This window comes from Xenopus laevis, chromosome 1L (assembly GCF_017654675.1).
Source record: "Xenopus laevis strain J_2021 chromosome 1L, Xenopus_laevis_v10.1, whole genome shotgun sequence".
Lineage (NCBI taxonomy): Eukaryota > Metazoa > Chordata > Amphibia > Anura > Pipidae > Xenopus > Xenopus laevis.
In genome coordinates, this window is record NC_054371.1 from 20,201,955 (window position 1) to 20,228,811 (window position 26,857).

Genomic DNA, 26,857 nt, shown 5'->3' on the forward strand with positions numbered 1-26,857 from the left:
ATGTCAGATTTCAAAATTTGAATATAAAAAAATTGGTTTGCTCTTTTGAGAACTGGATTTCAGTGCAGAATTCTGCTGGAGTAGCACTATTAACTGATGCATTTTGAAAAAAAACATGTTTTCCGATGACAGGATTCCTTTAAGTATGTGTTCTGGGCTTTCTGCCAAGAGCCAATTACGTTAGAAACTTTGTATCTATTTCTGGCTGTTCAGTGCAGCAGATCAAAGAGAAACTCGGGAAATAATAATGCACTTATTGTTACTTTTTATTCCAATGACCCCTTGTTTGTTACTACTAATTTATTGTTTTTGCTGTACAGTGTTTTGCCCTCAAGGGGCACTTTACAAATAAAAATATACATACATACAAATATCAGTACAAATCTGGGACTTCGGGTTGAGCTGTCAAAAGCGGGACTGTCCCAATCAAAATGGGACATTTGGATGGTATGTAAACACTCAAAGTAACCTTGCTCTGAGGCAAATGGGAACCAGGGCCGGATTTACATAGAGGGCGCCCCTAGGCCAACTGCCATTTGGCGCCCCTGTCCCCTCCCCTTTATTCGTGCAAATTTTCATCATCAATGGGGAAATTTAAAAAAATATTGTATCTCCAGCGCATCCCCAGTGTTTTTGAACCAAAGTGGGTGTGGTTGGGCATCATGCCGCCCCCCTTAAATCCTGCCGCCCTAGGCCCGGGCCCAGGGCCGGCCTTAGGCCAATTGGGCCCAATTGGGCCCCGCACCACAGGGCAGCACAGATAATATTTCCCTCAGCACATGATGCTGCCTGGCCTGCCCCCAACTTTGAGAGTCCAGCCCATCCCCAAATCCATAGGTCTAGCCTGCCCCCAACTCTCATAGGCCCAGCTTTTCTCCAACCTTGATAGGCCCTGCCTGCCCCCAATCCAACAAAGCCTGCTCCCAAGCTGAATCGGCCCAGCCCCAAACTAATTGGCCCAGTCCACTCTCCTATTTCCTCCCTCTCTCTCTTACCCTGTGTGCCCCTATTATGTTACCTTGTCTGCCCCTTTCCTTTCTATTTTGTGCCTGTATGCCCTTATTTTCCTAAATACTTGGTGTGTCAGTAGCCAGCAACACTTTGTCTAGGGGCCCCGCCAACATGGTCCCAATTGGGCCCCACATGTGATAGGACCAGCCCTGCCCGGGCCTAGGTGGCCTTTCCACAAATCCGGGCCTGATGGGAACCATCCCGCACGGGTTTCTCGGATCGCCTTCCAATTCCTTTTTGTCAATTTCCTACATCAGCCATTGTTTAGTCCCTAAATTGTGAAAAAAACTAGCAATAGTTTCCACATATGACCCCAGGACCCTCTAATACCACAATGATAAGTGTGTCTAAAAACTCACAATTACATTTAGTCAATGAGGGTCATTTATAAACACTGGGCACATTTGCTCCTGGACAGTAACCTATAGCGACCAATCAGATGATTGCTTTCAGGGCTCAACCTGCAGCTGTCTTAAATAAAGCTAATCACTGATTGGTTGCTATAGACCAGGTGCAAATTTGCCCAGTGGTTGTAAATGAGCCCCATTGTCTCTAATTTAAGATTAAAATGGCCTCTGCTTGCACAAACAATGAGGCTCTGTATATTCAGCAACCACCACGAAAAAAATGTCGCCTTGAGCTTTATACGAGCTGTATGCAGGGGAACTGACTGGAATCAGAAACATCCAGCCTGCAGTTAAAGCTAGCTAGTTATGTTCTCCATACTTCCGGGTCACGCCCTCCAAAGGCGGCGGAGCTGTGTGATGTCACGTTCTCGCGAGATGAGACTTGCATGTCAGGGTTTTAGCTGGCTGACCGGAGCCGAGGAGCTGGACATTTAAGCAGCGATCTGGGACTGCTGGCTGTGTTAAGAAAATTGGGGCCTGTCCCGCGAGAATGGAGACTAGTTCGGGATGGCACTGATTACCCATGATGCTCAGGGCTGTGGGCATGTAGCCTCCAGCTAATTCTGGCCAGCCCCTCCCCCTTCCTAATCCAAGATGGCGGTCCAGGAATCAGATGCTCAGCTCTCAATGGCTCTGAAGGTTCAGGAGTACCCAACTTTAAAGGTGTGTCATGCTGCCCCTTGTCTCTGGACAAACAATGCCCCCGCCTTTGGGCAGCAGCCAATGCCAACGGGAAGGGGTTAAATCATTTAGGGCTCAATTGCGCTGTCAGCCCTCAGCCTGTACCAATCTGATTGATGGGGGGGGGGGGGATGTTCACCGTAAAAAAGGGGGGCTTCTCTGTGCTGGGTGGTGGGGAGGGGTAAACTGGCCCCTTTGTCTGAGAGAACATTCCCTTCCTCAGCAAGTCTGCAGCAGCTCATTAGTGTGGAGGAATCCTGTGCCCCAATTAGGGATGTAACTATACTGGAAGCTGCTCCTAAGACTGCTGGGGGGAGGGGCGTGATGTCAGGAAGCATAATCTATAGGGACCGTGATGCATAGGAAGCATAATGTATAAGGGGCATGATGCATAGGAAGCATAATGTGTAGGGGGTGTGATGTATAAGGGGTGTGATGTATAGGGGGCGTTATGTATAAGAAGCATAATGTATAGGGGTGTAATGTATAGGAAGCATAATATATAGGGGGCATGATGTATAAGGAGCATAATGTATAGGGGTGTAATGTATAGGAAGCATAATATATAGGGGGCATGATGTATAAGGAGCATAATGTATAGGGGGCGTGATGTATAGGAAGCATAATGTATAGGGGCGTAATGTATAGGAAGCATAATGTATAGGGGGCGTGATGTATAGGGGGCGTGATGTATAGGGGGCGTGATGTATAGGGGGCGTGATGTATAGGGGGCGTGGTGTATAGGGGGCGTGGTGTATAGGAAGCGTGATGTACAGGGGGCGTGATGTACAGGGGGCGTGATGTACAGGGGGCGTGATGTACAGGGGGCGTGATGTACAGGGGGCGTGATGTACAGGGGGCGTGATGTATAGGGGGCGTAATGTATAGGAAGCATGATGTCTAGGGGGCGTAATGTATAGGAAGCATGATGTCTAGGGGGCGTAATGTATAGGAAGCATGATGTCTAGGGGGCGTAATGTATAGGAAGCATGATGTCTAGGGGGCGTAATGTATAGGAAGCATGATGTCTAGGGGGCGTAATGTATAGGAAGCATGATGTCTAGGGGGCGTAATGTATAGGAAGCATGATGTCTAGGGGGCGTAATGTATAGGAAGCATGATGTCTAGGGGGCGTAATGTATAGGAAGCATGATGTCTAGGGGGCGTAATGTATAGGAAGCATGATGTCTAGGGGGCGTAATGTATAGGAAGCATGATGTCTAGGGGGCGTAATGTATAGGAAGCGTGATGTCTAGGGGGCGTAATGTATAGGAAGCGTGATGTCTAGGGGGCGTAATGTATAGGAAGCGTGATGTCTAGGGGGCGTAATGTATAGGAAGCGTGATGTCTAGGGGGCGTAATGTATAGGAAGCGTGATGTCTAGGGGGCGTAATGTATAGGAAGCGTGATGTCTAGGGGGCGTAATGTATAGGAAGCGTGATGTCTAGGGGGCGTAATGTATAGGAAGCGTGATGTCTAGGGGGCGTAATGTATAGGAAGCGTGATGTCTAGGGGGCGTAATGTATAGGAAGCGTGATGTCTAGGGGGCGTAATGTATAGGAAGCGTGATGTCTAGGGGGCGTAATGTATAGGAAGCGTGATGTCTAGGGGGCGTAATGTATAGGAAGCGTGATGTCTAGGGGCGTAATGTATAGGAAGCGTGATGTCTAGGGGGCGTAATGTATAGGAAGCGTGATGTCTAGGGGGCGTAATGTATAGGAAGCGTGATGTCTAGGGGGCGTAATGTATAGGAAGCGTGATGTCTAGGGGGCGTAATGTATAGGAAGCGTGATGTCTAGGGGGCGTGATGTATAGGAAGCGTGATGTCTAGGGGGCGTGATGTATAGGAAGCGTGATGTCTAGGGGGCGTGATGTATAGGGGGCGTGATGTATAGGAAGCGTGATGTATAGGAAGCGTGATGTATAGGGGGCGTGATGTATAGGAAGCGTGATGTATAGGGGGCGTGATGTATAGGAAGCGTGATGTATAGGGGGCGTGATGTATAGGAAGCATAATGTATAGGGGGCGTGATGTATAGGAAGCGTAATGTATAGGAAGCATAATGTATAGGGGGCGTAATGTATAGAAGGCATAATCTATAGGGACGGTGATGTATAGGAAACATAATGTATAAGGGGCGTGATGCATAGGAAGCATAATGTATAGGAAGCATAATGTATTGGGGGCGTGATGTATAAGAAGCATAATGTATAGGGGGCGTGGTGTATAGGGGGCGTGGTGTATAGGGGGCGTGGTGTATAGGGGGCGTGGTGTATAGGGGGCGTGGTGTATAGGGGGCGTGGTGTATAGGAAGCATGATGTATAAGGGGCGTGGTGTATAGGAAGCATGATGTATAAGGGGGCGTGGTGTATAGGAGGCATAATCTATAGGGACGGTGATGTATAGGAAACATAATGTATAAGGGGCTTGATGCATAGGAAGCATAATGTATAGGAAGCATAATGTATTGGGGGCGTGATGTATAAGAAGCATAATGTACAGGGGGCGTAATGTACAGGGGGCATGATGTATAGGGGCGTAATGTATAGGAAGCATGATGTATAGGGGCGTAATGTATAGGAAGCATGATGTATAGGGGGCGTAATGTATAGGAAGCATGATGTATAGGGGGCGTAATGTATAGGAAGCATGATGTATAGGGGGCGTAATGTATAGGAAGCATGATGTATAGGGGGCGTAATGTATAGGAAGCATGATGTATAGGGGGCGTAATGTATAGGAAGCATGATGTATAGGGGGCGTAATGTATAGGAAGCATGATGTATAGGGGGCGTAATGTATAGGAAGCATGATGTATAGGGGGCGTAATGTATAGGAAGCATGATGTATAGGGGGCGTAATGTATAGGAAGCATGATGTATAGGGGGCGTGATGTATAGGAAGCATGATGTATAGGGGGCGTGATGTATAGGAAGCATGATGTATAGGGGGCGTGATGTATAGGAAGCATGATGTATAGGGGGCGTGATGTATAGGAAGCATAATGTATAGGGGGCGTGATGTATAGGAAGCATAATGTATAGGAAGCGTGATGTATAGGGGGCGTAATGTATAGAAGGCATAATCTATAGGGACGGTGATGTATAGGAAACATAATGTATAGGAAGCATAATGTATTGGGGGCGTGATGTATAAGAAGCATAATGTATAGTGGGCGTGATGTACAGGGGGCGTGATGTACAGGGGGCGTGATGTACAGGGGGCGTGATGTACAGGAAGCATAATTTATAAGGGGCGTGATGTATAGGGGCATGATGTATTGGGGGCGTGATGTATAACTATAAAAAACAAATAAAAATTTGCCTGCATGTTATCACACACAGCCAAATACGTGAAAGGAGGCATCTTCAGGTTGACCGTTGCTCTGCTGCATGTGACTCGGATGAATGGAGCAGATCTTCTTCTCTCAGCATTTTTATCTCATGACTGATCAGAGCTTGTTTTCCAGTAGACAAAGAGGGTCCTTATTCTGTCTGTAAAAAGTTATGTGCAGAAGGCAGTCATCTATTCTCTGAAATGACCGTAGTAATACATTTCATTTTGTGTAACATTATTTGCGGAGTCTCTGGATAAATATGCTATAGGAATAAAAGAACAACAACAGCCAAATGGAGCATCTATTAAGCTAGCCACAGCCTGGCAGATATTTGCCTCTGGCTTGGCTGCTTTCATTTGAGTGGGGCCATAATAATGAGCCATGGTCAGTTACATATCTGCTGTTGGTCAGGTATGAATTGGGTAGGCTAAAAGATCCCTTTGGGTAATGACTGCATGGAGCCCAGGATAGGTGTCAAGGGGCCAAATGTGATTATTGGCTTGTTGGCTAAACTATCCGTGCAAAGGCATAGTCTTGTTTGGTAACCTTGGCAACACCTTTAAAGGAAGAGTTCAGTGTAAAAATAAAAACTGGGTAAATAGATAGTATGTGCAAAATAAAAAATGTCTTTAGGGATGCACCGAATCCAGGATTCTGTTCGGGATTCGGCCTTTTTCAGCAGGATTCGCCCAAATCCTTCTGCCTGGCCGAACTAAATCCTAATTTGCATATGCAAATTAGAGGAGGGAAACTGCGTGACTTTTTTCACAAAACAAGAAAGTAAAATATGGTTTCCCCTGTAGATATCAGGGTTTTAGATTTAAGGCATAAGTGGTTATTATCAAAGAACAAAGATTATAGAACATGACACTAGTACTTATACAAGAATATATTATACATAAATTCGAATACGACATTTCTCGTACGACATCCCCTTCCCATTTGTTTTTAGATGGGGGTCAGTGACCCCCCCCCCATTCGAAAGCTGCAAAGAGTCAGAAGAAGACAAATTATTTAATAAACTTATACAAGAATTTATATTATATTATATATATATATATATATATATATATATATATATATATATATATATATATATATATATGTATATATATATGTAATTATATACATAAATTTGAATACATTTCTCGTACGACATCCCCTTCCCACCCCTAATTTGCATATGCAAATTAGGATTCGGTTGCTATTCGGCCGAATCTCTCGCAAAGGTTTCAGGGGTTCGGCCAAATCCAAAATAGTGGATTCGGTGCATCCCTATTTTTAATATAGTTAGCCAATAATGTAATGTATAAAGGCTGGAGTGAGTGGCTATGTAACTGGTTTTCATTTTTTATTATTTGTGGTTTTTTAAACTATATTTCTTTTTTTTTTTTTTTTTCAGCAGCTCTCCAGTTTGCAACTTCAGTAATCTGGTTGCTAGTCCCAAATTACCCTAGCAACTATGCATTGATTTGAATAAGATACTGGGATATGAATAGGAGAGGCCTGAACAGAAGGATGAATAATAAAAAGTAGCAATAACAATACATTTGTAGCCTTACAGAGCATTTGTTCGAAAGCTGCAAAGAGTCTGAAGAAGACAAATTATTTAATTAACTATTAAAAAAAAAAGAAAAAGATATGAAGGCCAATTGAAAAGTTGCTTTTGTATAACATAATAAAACATAGAAAGTCCTATATAAATAACCTGTTCTCGATAGCGGGTTTTCCGTATAAGGGATACCATACTAGTATCATATTGTTCACATGGTGGCCAGCTATAAATCTCCTGGTTGGTGGCCAGACAAAGTTGTAGCAGCAGCTGTATATACACAGGCTCTCCACTTCACATGACATGACAGCCTGCAAGTAGCATTGCTCCTGGTTCAGTTACTAACAACTGTTTTTTTGGACAGCAACAAAAAAAAATGTTTTGATCCCCGAGTGACAGAAAGACGAAGCGCAGCTCAATTATTTAGGAGCAGAGAGTTTTGACACTGAGAAAATACATTGGCGCACAGCAATTCTAAAGCGAAAACATTGTATTTAAATTGAGCCCCCCGCTGATCCTACATGTTCTCTGTACAGAGCGGAGCCATGACTGATGGTAAATGAGTAAAGCAAACATCTTACATGGCTGCTTGAATAATGACATAAGGAGAATTAAAGGGATTCTGGCATGCTTTCAGAAAGACAATCACAAACGCGGACCAGCGTCTGGGGCAACGGAGGGATCAGAAACACAATATGGTGTTGTATATTCCGATTGGGTTATATAACGCCCTGTGTGTAGATATAGCTCCTATTTGTGCAATTATTAAAGTGAACTGTTCTTTTCTCTTTAAGTCTGACAACACCGCTTCACTCCAGTAACCTTCACCAATTTAGCAGGAATGCCTAATTACAAGACCCAATCTGGGGATAGCGCATATAATATTTCCCCGGTGTGGATCCTCCTCACAATGTACCTTTAGCTCCGGAAAGGGAACATAAAAATTCCATTGTATAATTCTATTCCATAGTATAATTCTGTTTATTAAAAAAATTTCTTTAAAAATTTTGCACTCACATTTGCAATGAGGTTTTAATCACATGTAATGCCTTATGCAGGTTTAGTGTGGCGATTTTGCCGGCAAGTTGGATTCTCCTGTTTTCAGCACTTTAAGCTGGCCATAGACGCAAAGATCCGCTTGTACGAATCCTTGATTCATTAGCTTTGTCGGACATAACTTTCGTACGATTGCTGTCATGGGCAGAACATCGGCTGATCTATTCTTTTGTACTTTTTTAAACCTGAATGGTTAGTGGCAGGTCGGGAGATGGGGAAGTCCGAAAGTTCGTGGATTCGAATGATCGGATCTTTACATCTATGGCTAACTTTAGGATGGAACTGCTTTCGGCCAGGCTGATGTTTCTCCTACTCAATGTAACTGAATGTGTCGCATTTGGACCTGGATTTTACTATTGAGTGCTGTTCCTATATCTACCAGGCAACTGTTATCTTGTGTTAGGGAGCTGCTATCTGGTTACCTTCCAATTGTTCTGTTGTTAGGCTGCTGGGAGGAAAGGGATGTGGTGATATGCAGTTAGGGCAGAGACACACGTGGAGATTCGGGGAGATTAGTCGCCCAGCGACTTCTTCTTCGGGCGACTAATCTCCCCGAACTGCCTTCCTGCCGGCTAAAATCTAAACCACTCTGAGCGATTGGTTTTCCAATTCGTTTTCCGAAGTTTCCTTGTGAGGCAACTTCGGAAAACTAAACTTCGGGCGCGTTTTCCGAAGTTGCCTCACAAGGAGTCTAAACCCGCCGGCGGTTTCAATTCTAGCCAGTGGGAAGGCAGTTTAGTTGCCGGAAGAAGAGGCCAGGGAACTGAGGCCATCTCCACTCCACTCCACTGAATCTCCACGTGTCTCTCTGCCCTAAAGAATGACTGAAGTTTATCAGAGCACAAGTCACATGACTGGCGGCAGCTGGGAAACTGACAATATGTCTAGCCCCATGTCAGATTTATGTTTGCTCTTTTGAGAAACAGATTTAAGTGCAGAATTCTGCTGGAGCAGCACTATTTTTTGAAAAAAAAAACATTTTTTCCCATGGCAGTATCCCTTTAAGCTTAACAAAGAAATAGTATAGCAATGTTGTAAATTATGTTTTGGGCTTTTGTGTCGGCCTCAGACATCCATGCTCTTAAGCAGATCTGTGCATCTGACCCCAGTAACTCCCCATCTGCTTTCACTGCACATGCTCTGTGCTGCTGTCACTTACTGAGCTTAGGGACCCACTAACTATCTACTGTATATATAATATAAAAGTCACAATACAAGGCTGGTTAGTAATTAGTTGAGCTGCTGGCTTCTTTGACATATGAACCTCATTTTCTACCTGATTTGGGATAACACCTAAGCTTAGCTTTTCAATAGCTTCCCAGAGCACACTGAGCATGTGCAGTGTCACTGACACTCCTAAAAAAAAGCCCAAGATGGGAGTTCCTGTGTACAACCTTGAAGGCCTGGATCATTTTATAGAGATACTGAACATTAAAAGCATTGTTAACTTTTAGTATGTAGTATAGAAAGATATTCTGGCTCTGGTTTTCTTTTTTTTATTATTTGTGGTATTCAAGTTATTTAGCTTTTTTATGACCCCCATTTGAAAACCTCATGTCAGGATTACAGTCATTTATTCAGGCTTTCTGTATCAGGCTACACATTTGAAAGGATCCGTTTTGGAAAAATAACATCGCAAGATCTCTGCCCAGAAAATGAGTTGGCTGTAGGTAAAAGCATTCCCCAGCTTGCAAGAGGAACGGCTGCAGAGTGAGAACTGTTTTGGAACAAAAGGTCATCTTCGGAATTTGCTGGCAGTTTGGTCTTTCATGAATAGACTTCTGTGTTGCAAAGCAACACTTAAGATTTAATAAGAAGTTTTATTTTTTTTGTTAGAAACTCGTAATGGAATAATAACAAATGGACTGTGTGGTTTCATATCCATATACAACACCTGTGCATATGCAGCGTTTCTCTGTGTGCATAAACTACAACTCCCTTCATCCCACCTGGCCTATTACATACGCACGGCAGACCAAAATCCACATCCCATATATGAGCATTCTGATTTCTATTTGTCTAGGTCCATGTGCGATATCCCATTCCGCTTTGCTTTGGTTTCCTTGCAAAGTCTTGTGCTAAAGCTTGAAATGGCAAAGGGCCAATCAATGCGGTAAACTCGAGCCAACTGAGCATTCTGAATCCCTCCAGACCTTTACAAATAGCAGCACTGCAAAGTTATTCCTCAACCACTGGTTCCATAAATTATATGGGGGATCCTCGCTTGCTGTACATAGATTATTCACGAGCCACTTGAATTTTAACCTTGTCGTGTGGCAACTGTCATTTGGCATGGGACCAGTATATTCTGTGTAGCACACAGCTCAAATCAACATTCTCACTCTGTGCTAACATTTAATCAGATGTGGAATAATACAATTAAAAAATAAATGCACATTAGATATTTGTCTAATGGAAACGTTAACGGGTAGTTCACCTTCAAACAACAAGTTGTATTCAGATAAATAGCCAGAAATTCCAACTTTTTTCAATTACTTTCTATTTTCTATGTGTCACCGTTTTTCTAATATTGAAGTGTCGTTTTTCACCTTCTAAAGCAGTTCTGGCGGGGCGGGGGGGGGGGGGGGGGGGGGGGTCACTTACCCTGTAAACTGTAAACAGAGGTGTGTTTGTTTAACACCTCTGTTAAATTCTGCACTGAAAACCGTTTCTCAAAAGAGCAAACAGGTTTTTTTTATATTCAATTTTGAAATCTGACATGGGGCTAGACATATTGTCAATTTCCCAGCTGCCCCAAGTTATGTGACTTGTGCTCTGATAAACTTCAATCACTCTTTACTGCTGTACTGCAAGTTGGAGTGATATCACCCCCTCCCTTTCCCCCCCAGCAGCCAAACAAAAGAACAATTGTGTGCTTTATAATGGCAAAAATTCTGGAATTTTTAAATTAAAACTAAAACAAAAGGAAAGTAATTCAAATGCATCCCCTATTGAAAGGGGTGTTTCAGGTTAACTTTTAGTATGTTATAGAATGGCCAATTCTAAGCAAATTTTCAATATATATATATATAATTTATTTATTTTTACAGATTTTGAATTTTATTTGCCTTCTTTTTCCTGACTCTTTCCAGATTTCCTAATGGGGGTCACCTTAAAAAAACACATGCTCTGTAATACAAATGTGTTATTGCTACTTTTTATTACTCATCTTTATATTCAGGCCTCTCCTATTCATATTCCCGTCTTTTATTCAAATCAATAGATGGTTGCTGAAACTGCAAACTGAAAAGCTGCCCAATAACTCAGAAACCACAAATAATAAAAAATGAAAACCAATTGCAAATTGTTTCAGAATTTCACTCTCTACATCATACTAAAAGTTAATTTAAAGGTGAACAACCCCTTTAATTTAAGTTTTAGCAAAAGCATATCAGGTGTAAATGGTCCCTTTAAAGGGGTTTAAGGCTCCCTTTAAGGCTGTCATGTGCCTAAAGGCTGCAGTTTGCACTCCATTCTCACAACAGATCTGCTCTCCAGAGTTGAGTAGGTTAACACAGTAACTTTCAAAACATCCCTCCTAAATTGATCCTTGCTCTAACTTCTCTTTTTAACTTTCTTCTCATTATGTTGCTTATTCTAGAAATATTTTTCTTTCTCTTAATTATACCTGTAGGCCACGTGAATGTGCCTGGGTCTAATTATCCAAACAATGGGAATAAATGAAGTGGAAATACTAGAGTATGAGGTCAGATTATTTGGCTGATGGGGGCCAAGCTTTTTACAAAGGCATAAATGAAATGATGGGGGTGAAGCTACAGAAAGAATATGATTTCCAATTGCTTGGCTAAATGAATGGTTATTAAGTCTCTTAAGGCATCTTTGCTTTAGATTAGAAACACTTAGTTAAGGAAAACTATACCCCTCAAACAATGTAGGTCCCTATAAAAAGATATTGCATAAAACAGCTCATATGTAAAACCCTGCTTCATGTAAATAAACCATTTTCATAATAATATACTTTTTTAGTATTATGTGCCATTGGGTAATCATAAACAGAAAATTGCCATTTTAAAAAACTAGGGCCGCCCACTGGGATCGTATGATTCACGGTGCACACAAACAAACTATACATGTTAGGTCACATGAGCCAATTAACAGACAGAGTTCTATCTTTTGCTTCAACACTTCTTCCTGTTACAGTTAGAGCTGCAGTATTTCTGGTCAGGTGATCTCTGAGGCAGCACACAGACCATCACAAAATGGTGGTTCAAGGCAAGAGATGTAAAGGGCAATATTTACTTGAATACATACTCCATTTTGATAAGATTTTTTAATATGCCACTTGAAATATTCATTTTGGGGGTATAGTTTTCCTTTAAGAAAATTTAAACACTATTATTCATTCTTCAGATTTCAGCCATTTGCAGTAATAAGAGCGTTCTGTCTTGTGGGGTAAATATGCGCCAGCTTTGCACACTGTTCAGAAAGGATTTTGGTCCATAGTTCCAGACATGTGCTCTAGTCAAATGGCACTTGGGCATCTCGGTTTTCATATAGGGACCACTAAACTGGATTGTGATCTGGGCTTATATACCTCGGAGTTCCATGATCTGTATAAAAATCACTCGGCCTTCGGCCTCGTGTTTTTATATGGTCATGAAACTCCTTGGTAGCTTATAATATCCTTATATTTTACAAGAGGGGGTACTTTATTCACTATATATATTTTACAAGAGGTGGTACGTTACTCACTATATATTTTACAATAGGGAGTACATTATTCAATTTATCCATCTGTATAGACTGAAGTAAATAACCTATCACTATATAGAGTTTCTAAAAGCAAGACAAGCGTGCAATCGCATTCTTAAGTGAAACATCTGCTTATTTGTAGGTACCATATGAAACGCTAAACAAGCGCTTTCGGGCTGCCCAGAAGAACATCGACAGAGAAACGAGCCACGTCACCATGGTTGTGGCTGAACTAGAGAAGACGTTGAGCAGCTGCTCCGCCGTGGACAGTGTTGTTAGTCTGCTTGATGGCGTTGTTGAAAAATTAAGTGTTCTTAAGAGAAAGGTAAGCTCCAGTCACTTGTATTCTGTATGTAGTGATATTTAACTTTCACATGTCAGCCCCCAGCCATAAGAAATACTGAATTGAGCTGAACTGCACAGTAAACCCTTGTCCTCCATTTACCTTCAGCTACACACAACTCTGTAATAATATATTTATTTTTGGCACCTTTTTTCATAAGCCCAGCTCCTTGATCTCTCCATTTAAAAGCATTTACTTTTCTATGCCAAACTTTAGGGGTGAAATGTGTGTTTTTACGCCCTACTATATGCTTGAATTGTATGAACTCTGTAAAAGATTCAAGTCAAAACGAGCATTTTTGGGCCGCAGAATTCAGTTCTGAGTGGCTTTTGTGTGTGTTTGAATGGTACTTTTTTGTACACTAAAAATGCTGTTTTCAGAAAATAATAGCCAACTAGCTTAAAGGAGTTGTTCACCTTCAAATTAACGTTTAGTATGATGTAGAGCGTAATCTTACACCATTTGCAATTGATTTTCTTTTTTTATTATTTGTGGTTTTTGAGTTATTTAGCTTTTTATTCAGCAGCTCTACAGTTTGCAGTTTCAACCATCTGGTTGCTAGGGTTCAAATTCCTCTAGTAACCATGCATTGATTTGAACAAAGGACTGGAATACGAATAGGAGAGGCCTGGATAGAACGATGAGTAATAAAAAGTATCAATAATAATATATTTGTAGCCTCACAGAGCATTTGTGTTTAGATGGGGTCGGTGACCCCTATTTGGAAACTGGAAAGAAAAAGGCAAATAATTCAAAAGCTTTAAAAAAAAAAAAAAATAAAAATGAAGCATTTGAAAAGTTGCTTAGAATTAGCCATTCTATAACATACTAGAAGTTAACTTAAAGGTGAACCACCCCTTTTATGGGTAACTTTACAATTGCTATTTTCTTGCACAATTAAAGCAACGTTCAAATATTCATTGAACACTAGTGAAAGCGTGTCTTGTCTGCTTGCAGCTGCAACGTTGTATCAGTAGTCAGAACCATTTGCAAATAACTTCAATACCACTGAAAATTTGAATTCAAATTGGGACGTTGCTTACCATTACATTTCCCTTTATAATGCAAAACATTAGCTTTCCTTGAATGAATAATATTTAACATGGGGCTACAGGAGTATTGGCTCTTTAAAACCGAATGGACTTCCAAGGAATATTTTAAAGGGATACTGTCATGGGAAAAAATGAATCAGTTAATAGTGCTGCTCCAGCAGAATTCTGCACTGAAATCCATTTCTCAAAAGAGCAAACAGATTGTTTTATATTCAATTTTGAAATCTTACATGGGGCTAGACATTGTGTCAATTTCCCAGCTGCCCCAAGTCATGTGACTTGTGCTCTGACAAACTTCTATCACCCCCCCCTTTACCCCCCAGCAGCCAAACAAAAGAACAATGGGAAGGTAACCAGATAACAGCTCCCTAACACAAGATAACAGCTGCCAGGTAGATCTAAGAACAGTACTCAATAGTAAAATCCATGTCCCACTGAGACACATTTAGTTACATTGAGAAGGAAAAACAGCAGCCTGCCAGAAAGCATCTCTCTCCTAAAGTGGAGGCACAAGTCACATGACTGGGGGCAGCTGGGAAATTGACAAAATATCTAGCCCCATGTCAGATTTCAAAATTGACTATAAAAAAAATCTGTTTGCTCATTTGAGAAATGGATTTCAGTGCAGAATTCTGCTGGAGTAGCACTATTAACTGATTCATTTTGAAAAATAAACATGTTTTCCGATGACAGGATCCCTTTCAGAATCCTTCAGTGTTCCCCATGCCTATAATCATAAGCCATGCCTATAATCATATTACCATGCACGCTAATGCAATGAAGTAGAATTTCAGGTTTTTCCAGAGGCTTTAAATGCCTTTCTGTGTGATCCTGATGATTAATTCCTGTTATATCCATGATAACTATAGTAATTCTGGTCCATGCTTTGCATATGTTGCTTCATATAGTTTGGTATTTGTATAGGGGTGGGGTAATATGAACAGGCAAGTAAGTCAATGAGTATAGACAACAGACCCAGAAGCTGCGGGGGTGTTTGGCTATTTTAAAGATTCTAGCTAATGAGGGGCATTTACATCTACAATTGCAGTGACCAAAGTGCAATTTCAAGTGCTTTTTTTTTTTTTGTTCACATAATGCAGTGTTTTTTCCCCATAATTTCTGTTGAAAGTGGCCATATTTGCCAAAATTAAAGGGATACTATACCCCTGAACAATGTAGGTCTCTATAAAAAGATATTGCATAAAACAGCTCATATGTAAAACCCTGCTTCATGTAAATAAACCCTTTTCATAATACAGGTATAGGATCCGCTATCCGGAAACCCATTATCTAGAAAGCTCAGAATTATGGAATGGCCGTTGCCCATAGACTCCATCATAATGAAATAATCGAAATTTTTAAAAATGATTTTCTTTTTCTCTGTACTAAAAAAACATTTCCTTGTACTTGATCCCGACTAATATACAATTAATTCTTATTGGAACCAAAAAAAAGCCTATTACCGTATATACTTCAGTATAAGCTGAGTTTTTCAGCATATATGCTGAAAAAGTTTACCTCGGCTTATACTCGAGTCAGCGGGCAGTAGCTGAGATTGCAGTCACTTTTAATCATTCCTATACCAACAGTTCGCTTGGGGAGAGACTGAAATATCACACAGCGCCCTCTGTTGGTTATATGAAAGAAAAACAGTGCGCCCTCTGTTGGTTATATGAACGAATAACAGTGACTGCAATATCACACAGCGCCCTCTGTTAGTTATATGAAAGAATAACAGTGACTGCAATATCACACAGCACCCTCTGTTGGTTATATGAAAGAATAACAGTGACTGCAATATCACACAGCGCCCTCTGTTGGTTATATGAAGGATTAACAGTGATGGCAATATCACACAGCGCCCTCTGTTGGTTATATGAAAGAATAACAGTGACTGCAATATCACACAGCGCCCTCTGTTGGTTATATGAAGGATTAACAGTGATGGCAATATCACACAGCGCCCTCTGTTGGTTATATGAAAGAATAACAGTGACTGCAATATCACACAGCGCCCTCTGTTGGTTATATGAAGGATTAACAGTGATGGCAATATCACACAGTGCCCTCTGCACATGGTAGTGGGACAATGCACACAGTAATCCGTTTGGCAATTCTCTGTCACCATCAACTTTGCAAAGAAGTCCGGTTGATCGCGGGGGGGGGGTCGCTTGGCAGAATGTGCACTGCTGGGAGACAGGGCTGTAGTTGTGTCTTGGCTTATACTCGAGTCAATAAGTTTTCCCAGTTTTCGTAGGTAAAATTAGGTACCTCGGCTTATACTCGAGTATATACAGGGTTAATGTTAAATGATTTTTTAGTAGACTTAAGGTATGAAGATCAAAATTATGGAAAGATCGTTAACTGGAAAACCCTTGGTCCCGAGCATTCTGGATAACATGTCCCATACCTGTAATATACTTTTTTAGTAGTATGTGCCATTGGGTACTCCTAAATAGAAAATTGCCATTTTAAAAAATAAGGTCCGCCCCCTGGGATCGTAGGATTCACGGTGCACACAAACACACCAAACAAATCATACATGTTGCTTAAGTATTCATTTTGGGGGTATAGTTTCCTTTAAGCCAACTATGCATGCATTTTGTAGCAAATGGATGTCTGGCTAGCGCCACTTCCAGTGTTAAGCGTGAGAGTAACATCTGTAACCCTGGGCAAGGAAACCCTGAAGCTACCGGCCAGGAGGTGATGGTAGTTCCAGGGTTCCCCTGCGGCAATAGGCTTAGCAGCACTTTATTCAGAACCAAAGTCAACTATACAGAAGAAGTACATTTTGAGGCAAGTACCTTTCATGAATGGGGTTTAACACGCAACTCACTGCAGGGAAAAGGGGGGGGGGAACTTCACTTGCGGTCATAAACATGACCTTGTTATAACTTCCCAGTGTTTTTAACTGAACAAGCTCTATTTGGGTCTGGACCTCTGAAAGCCAATCTCCTGCCCCGGTGTCAATCCCAGGAGAGGGGGGTTTGAACTTCAGGACAAGTGCATTGCCCGTAGCAACATGTAGGGGGTTATTTATTAAACTCCGAATGCCAAAAACCTGAAAAATTCATGTTTTTTTTACTAAAAAAACTAAATTTTTAGAGGGCAAAAAAAAAAAAAACCATACCATGAAGATGAAAAAAGTCTGAATCCGAAAATCTGACATCTCAGAACTGCTGAGGTTGCATATAAGTCAATGGGATATCTTGATCTGCGCTGGGTATTCGTGCAATAATTAGGGATGCACCGAATCCACTATTTTGGATTCGGCCGAACCCCCAAATCCTTTGCGAAAGATTCGGCCGAATACCGAACCGAATCCGAACCCTGATTTGCATATGCTAATTAGGGGTGGAAGGGGAAAACATTTTTTACTTCCTTGTTTTCTGACAAAAAGTCACGCGATTCCCCTTCCCGCCCATAATTTACATATACAAATTAGGATTCGGATTCGGTTCGGCCAAGCAGAAGGATTCGGCCGAATCCCGAACCGAATCCTGGATTCGGTGCATCCCTAGCAATAATCCTAAGATTTTGTGGTTTTCGGGCAAAAATTGGAAGAAAATCCGATCGATTAGGTTTTTTTGTTTTTTTTCCCCGTACAGAAATTTTTCGAGAAAATGTATTGATAAATATGGGGGAAAAACCCATGCGGATTTGGAGTATTTTTCAGAAAATAATGAGATAAATTCGGACATAGATAAATGGACTTCCCCATGACCGGAATATACCACCTGTTACTCTCATGTCTTCTCATGTACCTATGGAAGTGCCCTGCACAAATATAGCACTGAATTGGCGAGATCTTTAGCACCTTGATCTTTATCATATCCCATAGCTGTATTTACAAGCTACATACGTTCTTTTCTATTGCTGTTCCTCTTTATTACTAAATGGGTACCTGCCGAACATTGGCTTAGAAAATGAAGCGTCTGTCTGATGTACTTCAAATTGTCATTCTGCATGTGTGCCAGCCATTGAAGTGCAGCGAGTGAAAGGCAATTGGGCATCAATCACCCAGACATTCATGTCACTTCTTGGATTTGGTGTTGGCATAAATGCTTTTCGATTGACCAGCTCCACGACATTGACAAATGGGTGTTTGAGGGAGTCTGGTTTTATCTACAGATTGAAAGGTATGAAAATTTACTGGTGGGGGGGGGGGAGTTGCACAAATTGCCCCCTGTTTGCCTGTAATTCAAATCTCTGTACAGATCCATGCTAGGCTTGCTTGATCTCCTGGTAGAAGTTAAAGGGATATTGTCATGGGAAAGTTTTTTTTTCAAAACACATCAGTTAATAGTGCTGCTCCAGCAGACTTCTGCACTGAAATACATTTCTCAAAAGAGCTCCATTTTTTATATTTAATTTTGAAATCTGACATGGGGCTAGACATATTGTCAGTTTCCCAGCCGCCCCCAGTCGTGTGACTTGTGCTCTGATAAACTTCAGTCACACTTTACTGCTGTAGCAGTCTAACCGCAGAACAATGGGAAGGTAACCAGATAGCAGCTCCCTAACATAAGATAACAGCTGCATGGTAGGTCTAAGAACAATACTCAATGGTAAAATCCAGGTCCCACTGAGACACATTGTTACATTCAGTAGGAGAAACAACAGCCTGCCAGAAAGCAGTTCCATCCTAAAGTGCTGGCTCTTTCTGAAAGCACATGAACAGGCAAAATGACCTGAGATGCACCTACACACCAATATTACAACTAAAACATACATTTTCTGGTTCAGGAATAACATTTTATATTGTAGAGTGAATTATTTGCAGTGTAAACAGTGTAATTTGGAAATAGAAATACAGTACACAATAAAAATCATAATAGAATCCCTTTAATTATACACAGGAGAACTTAACCTTAATATTTAAAAAAAAATGGATCTGTGTTTTACTCTGAGGACAGCCTCGCCTTGTTTAACTCTCTTTTCAGGGGCAAATTAAAAAGTTGTACAGGTATGGGATCCATTATCCAGAAACCCGTTATCCAGAAAACTTCCAATTATGGAAAGGCCATTTCCCATAGACTCCATTATAATCATAAAAACTAATTTCCTTTTTCTCTGTAATAATAAAACAGTAGCTTGTACTTGATCCTCCAATAATCCTTATTGGAGGCAAAACCAGTAAATTGGGTTTATTTAATGTCTCCATGATTTTCTATGAAGATACAAATTATGGAAAGATCGCTTGTTCAGAAAACCCCAGGGCCGACCATTCTGGATAACGGGTCCCATACCTGTATTCTGATGATAGTGTTCCTTTTTCATACTTGGTCTGTCAGCCGCCTTGTGTTTCCCGCAGTTCAGCTAGAGAATAAGACTTTTCTTTTTCGTTTCACTAACATAATATTTGAAGAATTTCCTTGGGAAAGAAAATGCAGAGGCATAATTATCAAGGGTCGAATTTCGAATTCACGTGAGTTTTTTTTTTTTACACTTCCATGAACTCGAAATTCGACCAATCTTAATTTTATTACAAAAATCGAATTTTTAAAACTGATGAATAGGATTGACCTGAAAACTCAAATCAAATTCAATTTAGAGTTTTTTCTAGAGCTTGAATGTTAGGAAGGCTGCAAACAACTCCAAATTGATCCTTGGACCTCTCCCATTGACTTAAACAGCAATTAGGCAGGTTTTAGGCGGCGAATAGTCAAATTCGAGTTCTTAAAGGGATGCTGTCATGGGAAACCATGTTTTTTTTCAAAACGCACCACTCCAGCAGAATTCTGTACTGAAATCCAATTCTCAAAAGAGCAAACAGCCATGTGACTTGTGCTCTGATAAACTTCAGTCACTCTTTACTGCTGTACTGCAAGTTGGAGTGATGTCACCCCCCCCCCCCAGCAGCCAAACAACAGAACAATGGGAAGGTAACCAGATAGCAGCTCCCTAACACAAGATAACAGCTGCCTGGTAGAACTAAGAACAGCACTCAATAGTAAAATCCAGGTCCCACTGAGACACATTCAGTTACATTCAGTAGGAAAAATAACAGTCTGCCAGAAAGTAGTTCGTTTCTAGAGTGCTGGCACACATCACATTACCTTCCCATTGTTCTTTTGTTTGGCTGCTGGGGGGGGGGGAGGGAGGGGGGTGATATCACTCCAACTTGCAGTAAAGAGTGATTGAAGTTTATCAGAGCACAAGTCACATGACTTGGGGCAGCTGGGAAATTGACAATATGTCTAGCCCCATGTCAGATTTCAAAACTGAATATAAAAAAAACTGTTTGCTCTTTTAAGAAATGGATTTCAGTGCAAAAGTCTGCTAGAGCAGCACTATTAACTGATGCGTTTTGAAAAAAACATGTTTTCCCTTTAAAGGGCCTGTGTATGATTAATCTCGAAATTCGAATTTTTTTGAAAGACTTGAATCGAATTTGAATAACTCCTTAGTGGAATTTGACAGTTTTTTTGATCATAAATTAAATTCGACTCTTGATAAATCTGCCCCGCAGTGTGTGTTGTGCTAACATCTTGGTGCTGTATAAAACAGGCGGTGGAATCCATCCAGGCAGAGGACGAGAGCGCCAAACTGTGCAAACGGCGGATCGAACACCTGAAGGAGCACAGCAGTGACCAAGTGGCGGCCATCAATATGTGGAAAAAGAAGCGTATGGACCGCATGATGGTGGAACATCTCCTGCGCTGTGGCTACTACAACACGGCTGTGAAACTAGCCCGGCAAAGTGACATTGAGGTAAGCTTTGACGTTCAAATTCAAATTTCTGTTAGATTGAGATCACAGGATAAAGGAAAAATCTAAACAATCCCCCCAGTGGTTATTCAGTTGACTGAAAAGGGCACCAGTTTGTTCTACTATCTGTTTCTCTTCATTCTCTCTTTATGCAGCAGTTGGGTGTCAGATATTCATTGACTGATCCAATATATCTTATAGGGGGGGCTTCCTTTCCTAGCGGATGAATTAAAGCTCACTCAAATAACTGATTCCAGTACAAACAAAATCTAACAAAATAACTGCCTTTTGCACAAATCCTGCATGTAGAGAGACATGATGTCTGGTGATTTTAATAGGGTGAGCTCTAATACATCTTCTAGGCAAAAGGAGCCCCCCTATAAGATATATTGGATCTAACTGTCAATGAATATCTGACACCCAACTGCTGCATGAAGAGAGAATGAAGAGAAACAGATGCTGAGAGAGGAATAGTGACCATAAACTTGACTGTTTCAGAAACATTACAGAATATTTACTTGATTGTATTTAGAATGTTTCTTATTTCAGTATGCTGAAGCTAATAATACATTTTCATTGTTGCGATAGTTCCCCTTAAAGCATAGAACACACACTGCTTTTCCTAGATTCGGTGCTCCCCCACTATGTGCCCAACCCAGGGCCTTGGAGGGGGGTACAAGAAGAAAACTGCAAGATGCCAGTTCTCACTCTAGTATCAGTGTGTTTTTAAAGGAATTGTTCAGTATAAAAATAAAAACTGGGTAAATAGATAGGCTGTGCAAAATACAAACTGTTTCTAATATAGTTAGTTAGCCAAAAATGTAATGTATAAAGGCTGGAGTGACTGGTGTCTAACATAATAGCCAGAACACTACTTCCTGCTTTTCAGCTATCTTGGTTTCCACTGATTGACCGGGGGGGCCACATGGGTCATAACTGTTGCTTTTGAATCTGAGCTGAATGCTGAGGATCAATTGCAAACTCATTGAACAGTTATGTGCAGTGATGGGCGAATTTATTCGCCAGGCTCGAATTCTCTGTGAATTTGAGTGTGTCGCCTTCGGTAAATAAATTTGTGAATTTGCCGTGAAAATTCGCCGGCATCAAAAAATTAAACGGACACCCATTACTTTAATGTGCGTCAACTGTCCAAAGTGTTGCCGGCGTAAAAAATCCAGTTTTTTGAATTTTTCTCCCGTTATTGCATGGCGAAGTGAAACGGTACAAATTTGCCCATCACTAGTTATTTCCCATGTGGCCCCCTTATAGTTGTCACTGACTAACTCAGAGTTAGAGAGCTGAAAAGCAGGAAGTCGTGTTCTGGCTATTATGTTACACATCCACTCACTCCAGCCTTTATACTGTACATTATATTTTTGGCTAACTAACTATATTAGAAACATTTTTTATTTTGCACAGCCTGTCTATTTACCCAGTTTTTATTTTTATACACTGAACCAATCCTTTAAAAGAAGAACATCAGCCTTGGGGTAAGGGAAGGAGACTGGACAATGCACAGATAAATTTGTATGGACTTGTCTAAATTCTAAATGTTGCTGTTAATGTGTGATACACAGCAGGAGAGATTGCTTTATGAGTGTACTTACTGTTGGACCAGCACTGCAGTAACATACACACATTCCCAGAGCTCTCCAACGCTGCATTATGCATCTCGACTTCATTTCCCAACTTCACATCATCAAGTTTTAATACGTTTCATTTCATCACCTCCTTATAAGAGCCTGCAAAAAAAAAAAAAAAAAAAAACTTGAACTTTTCCCTCGGTGAATTCCTTTATGTCGAGTTCTCTGGTTTTTTTTTTTTCCTGTGGAAATAACGAGGCTGGAAGCCGTACATCAACAGGTGCTGACGGCAAAATCTGTGCTAATCAAATCGGACTATTGGAGTAATTTGTTAATGGCTTTCAGCTCTCTAATGAGGTGATAAACAGAGCAGAGCTGGAGAAATAGAAGCGGCCGTAACAAATGATTTTGATCGAATGCTCCATAAAGATGGCTCATCGGCACAGGCTTGTTAGACTGAGTAATGATCTTATTTGAATTTCGTTATGACCTTGGATTCCAGCACTGGGATCAGAGGTGCTTTTTTTTTTTTTTTTTCGTTTTTAATAATGTAGACAGACACAGCCCAGGCTTTGAAATGGGGGTATTTGTTAGTTAATTGCTGTTGTTTATATGTATTACACTGGCTACAGCTTGTCACATAAACTGGTGCTTGTGTATACTTCTTTTATTACTGTTATTACGGATGCACCAAATCCACTATTTTGGATTCAGCTGAATCCTTCGCAAAAGATTGGGGCGAATACCAATCCGAATCCTAATTTGCATATCCAAATTAGGGGTGGGAAGGGGAAAACATTTTTTATAGGGATGCACCAAATCCACTATTTTGGATTCGGCAGAACCCCGAAATCCTTCGGGAAAGATTTGGCCGAATACCGAACCAAATCCTAATTTGCATATGCAAATTAGGGGTGGGAAGGGGAAACCATTTTTTACTTCCTTGTTTTGTGACAAAGTCACGCGATTTCCCTTTCCCGACCCTAATTTGCATATGCAATTTAGGATTCGGATTTGGTTTGGCCGGGCAGAAGGATTTGGCCAAATCCGAATCCTGCTGAAAAAGACCGAATCCCGAACCAAATCCTGGATTTGGTACATCCCTTATTTTTTACTTTCTTGTTTGTGGCAGAAAGTCGCATGATTTACCTCCCCACCCCTAATTTGCATATGCAATGCATATGCAAATTAGGATTCGGATTCGGTTTGGCCGGGCAGAAGGATTCGTCCGAATCCTGCTGAAAAAGACCGCATCCTGAACCAAATCCTGGATTTGGTACATCCCTAATTTTTTACTTCCTTGTTTTGTGACAAAAAGTTACTCGTTTTCCCTCCCTGCCCCTAATTTGCTTCCGCAAATTAGGATTCGGTTCGGCCGGGCAGAAGGATTTGGCTGAATCCTACTGAAAAAGGCCGAATCCCGATCCGAATCCTGGCTTCGATGCATCCGTAGCTATAATACACATAGTAAGGTGGTTGAACTAAGCTTTACTTTTAGTGCTATTTCAGTGGCATCTCTTGATTCCTTGCAGAATGCCTTTCAAGATATGCAGTAGTATAAGGATGGGGTAAATGAAGATATATAAGGGCTTAAAGGGGTTGTTTACCTTTGAGATAACTTTTAGTATGATGTAGAGAGTGATATTCTAAGTAGGGATGCACCGAATTCAGGATTTGGTCCGGGATTCGGCCAGGATTTGGCCTTTCTCAGCAGGATTCGATTCGCCCGAATCCTCCTGCCTGGCCGAACCGGATCCAAACCTAATTTGCATATGCAAATTAGGGGTGGGAAGGAAAATCGTGTGACTTTTTGTCACAAAACAAAGAAGTAAAAAATGTTTTCCTCTTCGCACCCCTCATTTGCATATGCAAATAAGGATTTGGTTCGGTATTTGGCCGAATCTTTTGTGAAAGATTCGGTTGTCCAAAATAGTGGATTCGGTGCATCCCTAATTCTGAGACAATTTGCAATTGGTTTTCATTTTTTATTATTTAAGGTTTTTGAGTTATTTGTATATTGGACAACTCTTCAATTAGCATTTTAAGCAATCTGGTTGCTAGGGTGCAAATTCCCCTAGCAACCATGCATTGATTTAAATAAGAGACTGGAATATGAATAGGAGAGGCCTGAATAGAAAGATGGGGAATACCAAGTAGCAATAACAATACATTTGTAGCCTTACAGAGCATTTGCTTTTTAGAAGGGGTCAGCGACGCCCATTCGAAAGCTGCACAGTCCGAAGAAAAAGGCAAATAACTATAAAACTATAAAATAAATAATGAAGACCAATGAAAAAAAGTTGTTTAGAATTGGCCATTCTAGAACATACTAAAAGTTTACTGAAAGGTGAGCCACTCCTTTAAGGCCTGTACCCCAAATCACCCCCATTGCATGGTACAGGTATGGGATCCGTTATCCGAAAACCCTTTATCCAGATCTGCATTACAGAAAGGCCCGTCTCCCATAGAATTTAGCCCCCACCCCTCCCAGCTATAGTCAGGTGATCCCACTGGTGTCTAATAAAAGGGCAGCCAAGTTTGGGAGTTTTAACTTTGAAAGCAGCAAGTAAGTTGCAGGTAAAACTTAGTCCATGTGTAAAATGTATAATGAAGCAATTGAATTCTTAATGAATCAGATGCAATTTGAGCGTAGGACTGGCCAGATATGGGATGACTTTGACGTAGTTGGCCAGCTTAAATATTAGGGATGTACCAAATACACTATTTTGGATTCGGCTGAACCCCCGAATCGTTCACGAAAGATTCGGCCAAGAACCGAATCTGAATCCTAATTTGCATATGCAAACTAGGGGTGGGAAGGGGAAACCCTTTTATTCTTCCTTGTTTTGTGACAGTCACACGATTTCCCTCTTAGGATTTGGTTCCGTATTCGGGCGTTTTTTTTTTTTACGAAGGATTCTGGGATTTGGCCGAATCCCAAATAGTGCATTCAGTGCATTGCTACTTTTGGCTTCCTGGATTTTCAAACCACAACCATTTAGTAATACTGGCAGGTTTCTACGGATTTTCATAAGAACCTGTCGGTATCCCTTTAATGTTAATGTGGACTGACTACCCCTTTAATGGTAGTGCGAGAAGCATAGTATGGAGTAGGGCTGTCCAACTGGAGGCCTGTAGGCTGAACTTCGCCCTCCAAAGAATTTTTATTCCAATTTTCAAGTATTTTTTATGGTTAAAACTGTCAAATTTGACTAGGGAGTTTTTCAAAAAATTCTAATTTGATTTTCGAGATTTATCATACTGTGGCTCTTTAAGAATTCAATTTCGACTATTGGCCACCTAAAACCTGCTGAATTGCTGTTTAAGTCTATGGGAGACATCCTGGGATCATTTTGGAGTTGTTTGCAGCCTTCCTGACATTCAAGTTTTTTTTTCCGGAGAAATAAAACTGGAATCGAGTTTTTAAATTTTGAATCTAATTCGATTCAAGTTTTCGGGTCGATCCTTTTTTAAAAAATTCGATTTTTATAATCAATTTCAATTGGTCAAATTTCGAGTTTATGGGAGTTTTTAAAAAAAAAATCGAACTTATTCGTTTGATAAATGGGCCTCTACGTGCCCCTGGATTATAAAGTTATATCCCCTTTTCACTTTTTAAAAGGGATTAACACAATAGGAAGACTATGGGGAAAATTTACTTATGGTCAAATATCGAGGGTTAATTAACCCTCTTTATTCGACTGCTGAATTGAAATCCTTCGACTTTGAATATTGAAGTCGAAGGACTTACCGCAATTATCCTTCAAATCGTTCGATTCGAAGGCTTTTAATCCATCGATCGAACGATTTTTCTTCAACCTAAAAAAGCTAGCAAAGCCTATGGGGACCTTCCCCATAGGCTAACATTGACTTCGGTAGCTTTTAGGTGGCGACTAGGGGGTCGAAGTTTTTTTTTAAAGAGACAGTACTTCGACTATCGAATCGTCGAACGATTTTTAGTTCGAATCGTTCTATTCGAAGTCGAAGATCGAAGTGGCCCATTCGATGGTCAAAGTAGCCAAAAAAAAACATTCAAAATTCTACATTTTTTTTCTTCTGTTCCTTCACTCGAGCTAAGTAAATGGGCCCCCTATATGTAGGTAAGGCTTGTGGGCAGCCTCCCTGGGAAACAGTGGCAGCCGAGACATGTGAGACAACTTCGGTCAACTTCGGAAAATAAAGCGTTTCGAGTGACATCCCGATGGCGATTTTAGATTCTAGCCGGCGTGAAGTCAATTCGGGGAGAATAGTCGCCCAGAGAAGATGCGATTTGTCGCCGGGCGACTAATCCCCCCCGAATCTCCATGTGTGTCTCCATGTTAGGGGAGAAAAAGAAAATAATTATACATTCAGTTTTCGATGCTTCCATTAGGCAAACACAATGGTAAATAAGAAAGATGGGGGAGTGT

General features: G+C 41.0%; 1 protein-coding gene across 2 annotated transcripts in view; it reads left to right on the plus strand.

The window, feature by feature from the left end:
- The first annotated feature begins 1,775 nt into the window (after positions 1-1,775).
- The window catches only part of maea.L (macrophage erythroblast attacher L homeolog), a 59,618-nt gene continuing 34,536 nt past the window's right edge, over positions 1,776-26,857 (plus strand). The window contains exons 1-3 of one of the 2 annotated variants that reach the window (XM_018226371.2): positions 1,776-2,081; positions 12,902-13,084; positions 20,665-20,868. In XM_018226371.2, the coding sequence (XP_018081860.1) occupies positions 2,013-2,081; positions 12,902-13,084; positions 20,665-20,868 (456 nt within the window). In that variant the 5' untranslated portion in view covers positions 1,776-2,012. 2 annotated transcript variants of the gene reach the window in all.